Genomic DNA, 12240 nt, shown 5'->3' with positions numbered 1-12240 from the left:
TTAAAAGTAATATAATACTACTTTAATCAGACCATGGGTAATGCATTACCTCCACACTCTGAAGAGTATTCAAATAGGCTAGAATCACTTGTCAACTACATTGAAATTGAGGGGCGTGGGTTCAAACCCTAGAAGGGGCAACTTTTTTCTTTCTATATTTTTCTTTTTAACATTATTTATGTATCTCACTAATCCCTTATTTGATTTAAATAATATAATTATTGTAGGTATTTATTTGCTAAATAATGCCAAAATTTATAGCAAATATGATACCAGATATTTTCAAAGTTTAATAAAATAAAAACTATACGGTAAAAGTATTTTATTTTTCGCATGATCAACCAATATACCTTGAAGAAAATAAAGGCAAACTTTGAAAACAGCCCCTCATCAAGGTTAATTTTAGGGATATTTTGAATAAGGCACTTTAGATAGGGAAATGGTAAAAATAGCGTTTAAAGTGGGTGGGGTAGGGTAACATTTTTATACATATTAAGAACATTTTGTTTAGAAACAAACATTTTGCTTGTGTAATTTGTTACCTGAATGTTATTATTTGTTTCTTAACAATGAGCAATAGTAAAACATTTTTTATAATGATGATATTACAGATTATTTAGAGTTTCCTCATTTCTGAAAATAAGCCCTTCTAATGGCAAAATCTTAGTTCAGAAATATATGCATAACTCATAAACCACATAGTAAATTTTATTTAAATTTTGCATATAGGTTACCTTGAAGACATATAACTGTCCTAAATTGTCAATTTTACTATTCCTTATGGTGCCCATTACCCATGGTCTACCTTAACATGAATTTACATCTTGCGACATTTAACGGTAGTGTTGCGACATTTAACGGTAAGGGAAATTCGTGCGACATTTAACGTTAACATTGCGACATTTAACGGCAAATGATTTTGCGACATTAAGCGGCGGTTGCGACATTTAGCGGCAATGGTGCGACATTAAGCGGCAAGTGCGACATTTAGCGGGCGGCGTTGCGACATTTAACGGTTCCACAATCAGCTCTAAAAATGACACAGTCATGTGCATCACAGTGTCAAAGTGGGTAAAAAACCAACTCGTGTTGATAATATTTTATATATATGAATAAAAATGTATTTATACTTTTGGTTTGCGTATTCATAATTTTTATATCTGTTTTGCTGGGGTTTTTTTACGTTTATTTAGACCTACTTGCATCCCTTATAACGATGAAAGTTATGGTTGAAGGACTTTTAAACTTTTATTTAACAGTTTTCTATGTAATATAACCAATAAGTATTTCTAATTATTATATGTCAATATATCGTTCAATAGAAAGCTCCTCAAGTTCTATAATGTGTTTTGATCAAATATTGTCTTCAAAGAGAATATTTCCCGGGTGATCTTTTTATCAACGAGGGGCATATCATTTCTCCATGACACCATTTTGAGTAATATAATGGTCATAATTATAATCATTAAAAAATTTTGTTATACATATGTAGTTGTTTATGGATTGCTCCGGTCAGATTTAGTCATGTGTAAAAATAACCTGACATAAGCGTAAGACTTCTCGTGCAAGACTTGCATTATTCCTGGCACGAATGGGCATCTCAAAATAATCTCTCATGCACTGACCTTCTGGATGAAAGAATTTCTCTAACGTCCCCCGTCGGACTCAAACCCACAGCGGTGAGTGAACATGGGTTCAGTCAGAATCCTACCTACTCGGTCATATAGTTGCTGTTGCTGCTTTCGTTACTGTTGTTGTTGTTGTTGCAGTTGATGAAAATGTTGTTGTTGCTGCTCCTTTATTCATTTATTTATTTATTTATTCTATTTATTCATTCATTTAATAAACATTATTATGTCCCTGAACGGCCGTTTTAAAACATACAATTATTTTTCAACCCTTTTTAACAATAACATAAATCTTTGCTTAATGAGTCTTTTATTTTCAACATGCATGTCAATTATTCCATTCCGATGAAACGTAATACATTTATCATTACGTATTTAGATAAAAGAAAACATGTGTCATCCGACATAAAAACAGTTACATGTAAAGATCAGCTCTCTTTTTATGTCGTGTCTATTTTCCATAATTAATTGTATTCTCATATGTTCCAAGTCTTCTGAGGATTGCACAACAAAATAAAACGTCATGCCGGCTTATGACTTGAATTCGTAAATGTCACTTTGCTGGAAATGTGCTGGAAATGTCACCAAAACATTACAATAAAATAATTCGCATTAGTTTCTCTCACACAAAAAAACACACTTTTACAAAACACCACCATACTTAAACACTTAGGAGAAAATTATCAATTTAAACACAATAATTGGTAACTAAGAATATTTGTCAGGTGCAAACGCGGTACTCAACGATGATTAAAAATAATTAAAGGTAGGGAAAATGAATGGATATATGAAATATAGATGTGTATTGAATTGATAAGTTGCTTCATATTAAAGTGAATTGGTCTATAATGGAAGGTCTATAACACAATAAATAATAATATTGATAGTATTAAGTGTTAGATATAACAAAAGTATGAAAAAAAATTTTAGCATCCAGAAAATTCAATATCATTTAAGTGTTTGCCAACTAAATGTCGTATTGCATTGTACTTTTAAAGATATGTCAATTTTGCCAAAGGATGCATACAATAAGTATAGTTAGCGGAGACCACTAGATTACCAGTCCATACTGGTAATTCAGACTTTTTCAGGTCTATTCCTACTTATATATGATGTGACAAACAGTTTTGTCCAAAAGAGAACACACCTCATTGTGCCTTACAACAGAACATATTTCATCATAAATTTCTTTAAACCCTATACCAAGACTAAAATATTAACATAAGACCGTATAGTATGGCCGAGTGGTAACGCGTCTGATTTGTAACTCAAGGGATGCTGGCTGAGTTGGTTCAAACCCCGTCATGGGCAAGAGGCTTTATTACCTTGAACAAGAAACTTTACGCTCATTGCTTAGTAAGGATTGGTTTCACGAACGGATTCGAAAGTTTTTTCAAACAGTTTATAGCTTCCAACACATTTGTAATGAACTAAATTATGTATAAACTAATTTCGATGGCGTTAAAAGTGCTCAATAGAACGTACACTATAATTAGTGTGGTATTAATTTAAACCTTTATATGTCAATTTGTGTGGTTTCCTCATAATTTTCTCGTTATTTGGCGAGATTACGTTCTATTTATAGATGCATCCATATTTGAACACTCCTCGTAGATCTCGTGCAGTTTTGCTTTATGCAATCACAGAAACACTGATGATCTACAAAATGACTTTTCCGCTTTATACAATTTTTGTCACAGTCGAATCTATGCAACAGACATTCACAGAATAAGAAAAAAAATGTAGTTCTGGAAAGATTATTCTATAGTATATTTACAAATTGACACAAACGAGACACGTTTTTTGTCTCTTTTTAGAATCTAATGATGCCTTAAAGGAAAGTCATTTTGCTATAAAATAAATTCGTTCTTTGAGTACTCTTCCTTGCATTTGATATGGTCAGCGAATGTAGTACAAAAAGCAGCTACTGTCAAAGTGCATCATGATTGCCAACGCGCACAAAGTATTGGTTTGCTCATACAATTTGTATACGGAATTCCCAAACCGCTGCGGAACATCGACAGAAATAGAAACTGAAAAATTAAATCATGTTGGATTTAAATAAGGATTATTTCGTATCGGAATATCCTAATGTATTATTACCGCTGGGGCTAACGCTTCTTCACCATAAAACTTTCAAACCTCTATAAAAGTGATCATTTTTTAAATAATCTAACATGGAATATATAGACAGATTTAAATTCATAGAATATAAAACCATATAGTTTTCAAACTTTGACACAAGATATTGTGTTACATATTTAAAAGTTAGACAAAATTATTTGCACTACGGTCGGGACCAATCTTCTACTGATAAGCGATTAGGTCATTCACGGTGTGACGTGTTTGTAAACTACGTACAAGCCGGAACAGTATTGAAGTATGCGGATATTATTTTTGACTTTCTTGTTTACTGGTCGATTTGCCGTCGGTTCGTCGGTACCCCCGGTGGACAATGTGCTGTTTGATGTGTTAGAGTCGGTTGAAAAGGCATTGAAGTTTTTTTCGGATGATTACAGTGCTATAAATGTAGACGGATTGTTTGGTTTAAGACTTGGACAAGGTAAATTTAACATGTTATCTATCATTGCCCTACTGTTATCTTTAAATTAAAGGGACACGTTTGTGTATATTTGTGTTGTTCTGATACCGAAATGAAATAGTTTTACATACAATATAACTTTTTTATTTCATCATTATTACAATGTTATAAAAATATATCAAGATTACAGTTATAACAATTCATTGATATAAAATTATTACACATTGTAATTAAAGTAATTAACGAATTGTCTTCGAAGTTTATTTTAATCACTCACAATTTTTAATTTGTATGAACATTTATTTTGTGTGGTAGAGTAAATGGAAATGAACAATTTTACGCATATATTTCAATTTATTTGATCATTCATTGAAGAAAAAAAATAGTCACTGATTTTTGTATTAGACTGCTAACCTCTACTCATATATATTGTTCCCTTTTGTAGTAACTTAATAACAATAATTTAAATTTTATACTAAATATAAAAATGTTCGTTAGACTAAAACCTTTGGTTACAAACTAATGTAGGGGTTGGTATTTACAGTATTAAAACAGATTACAAAGTATAAGGGAAAATTTTCGAAAGAATAAACATTTATATATATATATCCTAATGTCTTATGAAATATGTTTTTGAAGTATTGATATGTGTATGTATATAACTTTCTATATGACAATTATATACATGTATATGACTATATGACAAATATGTGCATGTATATTCATTTATGACAAATATGTTACAAACGTATATAATTATATGACAAAAATGTATCAAACAATATGACAAATATATACATATTTATAATACTGCACGTTTGTAACGACGCTTTTCATTGGATAATCGTGACGTTTATATAGTTTTATATACACGGCTGTTGTCGACTCATGAAGAAATCTTACTTTTTTCTCTAAAAAATGGTGTTTGCTGTATTATAAATTCGTTATAAAGATTGATGATAGGTTATATGGCCGTATATAAACGGCTGTTTGCAATATAACCCTCGCCTAGCGGCTCGGGTTATATTTACAAACAGCCGTTAATATAGGGCCATATAACCTGTCAACAATCTTTATAACTAATAATGTAACTATAAATTATGACAAATATTTACGTGTATATAGATTTATGACAAAATGTGTACCGTATATTGGTATATGACAAATATTTACGTGTGCATATAGATTTATGACAAATATGTACAGTATATTGGTATATGACAAATATTTACGTGTACATATAGATTTATGACAAATATGTACAGTATATTGGTATATGACAAATATTTACGTGTACATATAGATTTATGACAAATATGTACAGTATATTGGTATATGACAAATATTTACGTGTATATAGATTTATGACAAAATATGTACAGTATAATAGTATATGACAAATATGTACGTGTACATATAGATTTATGACAAATATTTACAGTTTATTGGTATATGACAAATATGTACGCATGTTCATAAATCTATGAAAATAAGTAAATATAAATAACTACAGTAGGGTGAACGTGTCAGTTTACACGCAAAACGCACGTTACACGCTATACGAACGCACGTTACACGCTATACGAACGCACGTTATACGCACGCAAAACGAAACGAAATACGCAGACGCACGCAAAACGATATACGCTAAACGAAATACGCTAAACGATATACGCACGCTAAAACGCACGCAAAATGAAAACGTTTCTAAACCTTTATTAAAACATCGTAATCATTTTAGGTTTTTAACAACTTTAGCTACATGTAGATCGTTTATAGCGATAAATTTTGATTATCATATAGATCTATACTGTTACTGTACAGTATGGTAGCTAGAAATGTATTTTAAACGAGTTTATGTAAGAACTGAAATGCACTCAACCTAGCACCGAAATTAATTTTTGTCACAGCCTCAAAAAATGATTTTTAGAAATATTATAAGCTATCGTGCGCTAATATCGAAAGTAAAATAGTTAGGAATAACGTGTTCCTTTTTATGCGCAATCAAATAAAGAACTATCCTTGCATTCACTACGTAATCTCTACGTAATAGTCCAACATGGCCGACATTGAATTATGCATTGCAAATTTTTTATAAATATACAGTGCTAAACAATTAAATTCAGATGGATTTATGAGGCATATCTATATTTTAAGTGAGGCTGCATCATAAACAAAATCGAACTATATAATCTTGAGTGTAAAATAAAGGAATAAACTATTTTGACAGAAGTCACGAAAACAGATTAAAAACACAGGATTCTACCACGGAAAACATTAAGGGAAATGGATAACATTAAGGGAAAAGCTTCCCAGAATCAGGAATGATTTAATTGCTGGCACAATACGTAGATTTAAGTTGATGTCCTGTATGTTTCATTAGGACACCGCATGATTTATCTTGTCTTGTCGCCAGTAAAATCTTCTCAAAACGAAAGTGAAAGTAGAAATAAACAGTCTACTGAACAGCTGAAATCCAGTGAAATCACAAAAAAAGGTAAAATTTCTAGGGCATTACAATATATGAGTATATAGAGGATATTCAAGTTTTGTCTATAAATACATGATTTATTTTCATCGAGTGGTATGAAAATAAATATTTCATGAGTGGCGGTAGCCACGAGTGAAATATGTTAATTTTCATGCCACAAGATGAAAAAAAATCATGTATTTATAGAAAAAACTTGAATTTTCTGTTTGTTATATACATTTTTCTCTTTTTAGACATTACAATTAGAAGAATTCCCCTTAAATTTTGTGTATTGACTGAATTTAGAAAATATGTTTTCACTGCAGTGAAAAAAGAAATGTTTATGGCGAAAATGCGGAAAATGAAAATATGCATTTTATTTCATCAATATTTCTCAATATTTCATTTCTAAATATATAATAAATATAAAATATTAAGAACGCAATTTTAATTTAGGTCTGAAACAGTAGTCGAGAGGAAAAAAAATGAGGAAAATAAGGAAACCGGTTGTGATGTAAAGTTTTATTGGATACGTGGTTGGGGACCACAAAAACCGGACAAACCACTGAATCCGGACGGCCCTCGAAAATGCTTAATTTAGTATTTTCTTTGTTCGGTGGTTGTCAGTCACTTTTTATCAACAATAAGTGGCATGTTTCTTTTTAAAATTAAGTAAATAAATGTATTTCAACCTCCGTAAATGGTAATATTTTAAATTTATATTTCAAGAATGTTGACGTTGAAATTCGGGGGTAAAGAAAGCAATGCCTGACCTCATATACCAGCTATAATCATTCGCAGAGTGAATAATAGAATATCCAAAAGTTCAGCATTTGTTGCTGACATACTGTATATCATGTTACAAATCAAAAATCAAAACACCCAAGCTTTTATCTGAAATTAAATCATATCATGCACATAGCTGTCCGGACACATGGTACTGTAGTGTTGACAATTTAGGTAATTTTGATACCCTCCTTGTCGAGCCTCAGATGTAAGTGTCAATACAATCAGAAATAAAAAACTAGTTTGTTAGTTAGGAGAAGAACCTAGCTGAACTGTGTCAATTTTTTTGGTCTCTAGGTTAAAAATTATGAACTCTGTACTGGCAAATGTTCCAAAAGTGTCCGGTTTGATGGTCTCCGACCAGTATACAAAGACAGCGCAACAGAAAATATTTTCATATCAATTAAAATTGAAATTTATTGACGTGCGCTTAATATATATTAAAAAGAGGATATTGAATGAGTGTAAGTTCAACGCTGAATTTATTGCACAAAGTTGAATAAAATTATATTATGCGACCTCTGGTGAGCATAATATTTACATGATTTACTTTATTCAATGAGTGCAATAAATTCAGTAATGAACATACACAAATTTAATATTTAATATTTCTATTTAACACAATACTAAAAATAAAGACCGTTTAAAGTGAAATCAGAGTCATTTTTCTATGACGCGCCTATAGTTTAACGCTAACATTTAGCACGTCTTTACACTATGTTTGTATAACGCTAATGACGTCACATCAAAAATATATGCACGGACCGTACAATACCATATTTACGGAGTCGCAAAATCCGCACTGGTGTGTGATAATATAATGCTTTATCACACACTGGTGCCAATTTTGCCACTCCGTAAATATGGTATTGCACATCTGTGCATATAATTGACATGAGGTCATTAGTGTTATACAAACATTGCTGTAAAGTCACACTTTAAATATGCAGCCTGACTGGGACTTGAGCCCGGGACCCCTTGAATACAGTGTCGAAGCTGACTACCGGCTAAAGCTATCAGTCCGCTTGCATACTCCTCCCCTCAATAGTGAACAGTTCTTAGCTGTAGAAATGAAAAAATCAGTTTTCTACAGTACAAGTGTTTTTTTTCCTCTACTTTGGGAATGGTGCCGGTACCAGACTGATTGGGAAAAAATGCATTATTTTGACTGAAATTGGGATTTTTTTTATTTAAAGCATTTTTCAGCTAGAAATAAGATTAGTCATCATGAATATAGATAGCTAACAGCTTTCCACTGTCCAGGGAGAACTTTTGAGTGGTGATTCATGTGAATATGTTGAATTTAAATGATTTCAGAGAAATCACTTGGCCTTGTGGTTATTTTGAACAGCCATTTTGGGAATTTAAACATTGGAAATTGGGAATTTCAATGTCTATTTTCTATTGGGAACAGTACCGTTTTAGGGTAGTAGTTTAGATAAAGAAAAAAACACTGCAGTATCCTTTTTGTGATTCCATATACCATGCCAGTAATGGTCCCCTGACAGGGAAGGGAACACATCCTTACTGATATTGGATCTGAACACCTCAGTGTCTGCATTATAGGACATTTGCCATACCTTTTTTTATTTTTTAATGAAAATTTGAAGGATTTTTTTCCATATCAATCAAACAGATGTAATTGTTACTCAATATTATAGTAATATGTTGCCTTACTAACTTAGTTTCATTTCCTAGGAGGTTATAATAAGGTAAAATTACCCCCATTTTTAAAAGATGTAATGTATTTGCTTGAACAAATAGGCAACATAGAAAAATATACCCTATCTTTCTTCATTGTCAATATAATTCAATGGGGTTTTTCTTATTTTAGTCAATTAGATGTAGTTGTACTTGATAGTATAGCATTATTTGACTTTACTTGACCAGAAGGTTATAAACTAGGTAAACTTACCCAAATTTTCAATGATTTAGTGTGGTAAAGTTATTAATAAGGCATAAATAGAAAGTTAGCCATTATTTCTTAATTTTCAATGAAATTTTTTTGGGATTTTCTTATATAAGTCAATTTGATGTAGGTATTACTTAATATAATAATACTATGTTTGCTAAACTAACTTTGATTCATTTAACCATGAGGTTATAATCAGGTAATATTACTCCCCATTTTTAATGAATTAGTGTGTAAGCTTGTATAGTTATACATCATAGGAAATAAGCCATAATTTTTTTAATATTCAATGTAATTTATTGAGATATTCTTACTTTAATCAATTAGATATGCTTGTTAATTAATATAATAGATTTATGTTGCACTTATAATTCTGTTTCATGTCCTAGGCTGTTATAATAAGGTAAAAATCCCCATTTTGTAGTGAATTTAAGTGTTCTATCTTAAGCTACAGTCCTCACTTACATCCCGGCAGAGCCCCGGTAGACGTCCAGGGTGATCCAGGAACGACCGGGAAAAAAACCGGGGTACATCCGTAACTCTGCTGGCAACGTCCTGGATGATCCGGGAACATCTGGCATTCGACCCCGGATGGAATAAAATATTTAATATCACCGGGGTGGTCCGGGATGATCCGGGAAGGTATAGCTTTGCCGCATCATCCTTAGCTCTGCCGGGAACGACCGTGGTTATACCGGGAAAGCACCGTAGCTCTGCCGGCACAAACCGGGGATGATCCGGGGTATGATATAGCCGGTAGAGCTACGATAGAGCTACGGTAGAAGCCCTGGTATATGCCGGCAGAGCCCAGGTAACTACAGGCAGAGCCCTGGAGGATAAAGGTAGAGCTAGGGTTGATACCGGCAGAGCCCCGGCAAAGCCCGGATCATTTCAAAAAAAATAAGGACAATTTGTGATGATTGAACTTGTTTGTATTAAAAGCCTTCCCATTTCCCTTCTATCCAGTATTGCATAAGGATTTTTCAGAAAATCATCATGAATTACTATTCTGGAACAATAGATATTAAATTAAATAAAAATTATTTATCAAAGTTATCATTTTCAGGCGTTTTCAATCCACCGGGGTTCTACCGGGGCTCTTCCTGGATCGTCCTGGGCTCTGCCGGGGCTCTGCCTGGATCGACCGGGGCTCTGCCTGGGTCAACCGGGGCTCTTCCGGCGTCATCCGGGAACGACCGAGGAAGCACCTGCATGAACCGTAGCTTCACCTGGGCTCTGCCTGGATGATCCGGAGCGCATCCTGGGTGGTTAGTAGGGGAAACTACCGTAGTGCTGCCGTGGTAAGTGTGACCGCAACAATAATTTCATCCCGGATCATCCCGGTAACTTACCCGGATGGTCCTGGGCTCTGCCGGGAGTAAGTGAGACCGAGGCTTTAAGACAGTAAAGTATCTCAGGAAATTTGCAATAACTCTTATATTTTGTAATGAAATTTGGTGGGACTTCCTTACTTTAGTCAATTAGATACGTTTGTTAATTAATATGATAGATTAATGTTCCTCTTATAGCTTTGTTTAAATTCCAAGGCTCTTATAATTAGGTAAAATTTTCATATTTTGTAGTGATTTAGTGCATTATCTTGGACATTTAGGCATCTTAGGAGATTTGCCATAATTCTCATATTTTGAAATGAAATTTGTTAGGACTACCTTATTTTAGTCAATTAAATATGTTTGTATATTAATATAAAAAGATTTATGTTATATAAAAAATTCTGTATCATTTCCTAAAGAGGTTAAGTTTAAGGTAAAATTACCCGGTGTATCAACATTTTATGTGGCACTGCTTTCTTTAATAGTTGGGGTCCACATGGAATTTACTATAACATTTATATTTTTCATGGACAATAATATTGAAATCTTCTTTTTTAAGTCATCTAATTAAAGCTTTTAATTAATAAAGTTTATTTGGATTGAGTTATCAATTACATTACTTTTCATAGGGATCTTGTATTAAGCTCTTTTTAATGAACTGACCTACCTATGAAGCATAAAATTGATATTGTAGGAAAATAAAATTACAATCAATTGAAATTGTACATGTCCCAAAAGATATAAGTATGCAAAATGGGTTTTTTGTAAATTTAAATAAATACATAGGTGATATTTAGGTATATTATATAGTTAAAATTTTATCAGTTTTGAGGTTATAACTTACTTGAGGGAAGTTAAACAAGTGACTTGGGACTACAGCATACCTAGCTGAGAAAATCTTCAAAGAAATTATATGGTTATATATGGATAGGTTATATACTTTTTAAGTTAGCAAAGGGCGACACAGGCTCATCTCGGGTATCTTAAAGGGGTATTATGTTAAGTAATGATTACGGATTGATAAATCTTTAAAAGGATTTTAGATAATATACAGAATAAAAATCAAAAAAAGCTATATATGTTTATCAAAGTGGGTTATAATATGGACCTCATATAAGATTAAGATATATTTGAGCCGGGTCACGATAAAACCAACATAATAGGTTTGCGACCAGCATTGATCCAGACCAGCCTGCGCATCTGTTCGCTAACAGTGTCTCTACTTGATATACAGTTTGTAAGTGAACAGCATGGATCCTGATCAGACTGCACGGATATGCAGGCTGGTCTGGATCCATGCTGGTCGCCATACCACTATGTTGGTTTTGTCGTGACGCGGCTCATTTAACTTTAACATGTAAACACTGAACTGGATCAGGAAACAAGGATTGACAATTTTATTAAGATTGCTAAAATAATAATTGTAACTGTTTTTTATTGTACATAATAGGAATATTGCTATATCATTGTATTCTCTTTGTTTGATTGGACTGGTTGAAATTCATAGAAATCCTAATCAAGGTATCATTATTTAACAAAACATATATTTATTAAATATCACAAGTAAT

General features: G+C 32.5%; 1 protein-coding gene across 1 annotated transcript in view; it reads left to right on the top strand.

The window, feature by feature from the left end:
• The first annotated feature begins 3855 nt into the window (after positions 1-3855).
• The window catches only part of LOC132747816 (UPF0764 protein C16orf89 homolog), a 39096-nt gene continuing 30711 nt past the window's right edge, over positions 3856-12240 (top strand). The window contains exon 1 of the mRNA XM_060737324.1: positions 3856-4191. Coding sequence (XP_060593307.1) covers positions 4011-4191 — 181 coding nt within the window. The 5' untranslated portion in view covers positions 3856-4010. The remainder of the gene's footprint in view (positions 4192-12240) is intronic.

The sequence above is a fragment of the Ruditapes philippinarum genome, unplaced genomic scaffold, assembly GCF_026571515.1.
Source record: "Ruditapes philippinarum isolate M1 unplaced genomic scaffold, ASM2657151v2 ctg1948_1_1_1_1, whole genome shotgun sequence".
Classification (NCBI taxonomy): domain Eukaryota; kingdom Metazoa; phylum Mollusca; class Bivalvia; order Venerida; family Veneridae; genus Ruditapes; species Ruditapes philippinarum.
The sequence above is the reverse complement of the archived record's forward strand: the minus strand, read 5'-3'. Positions and strand labels throughout refer to the sequence as shown.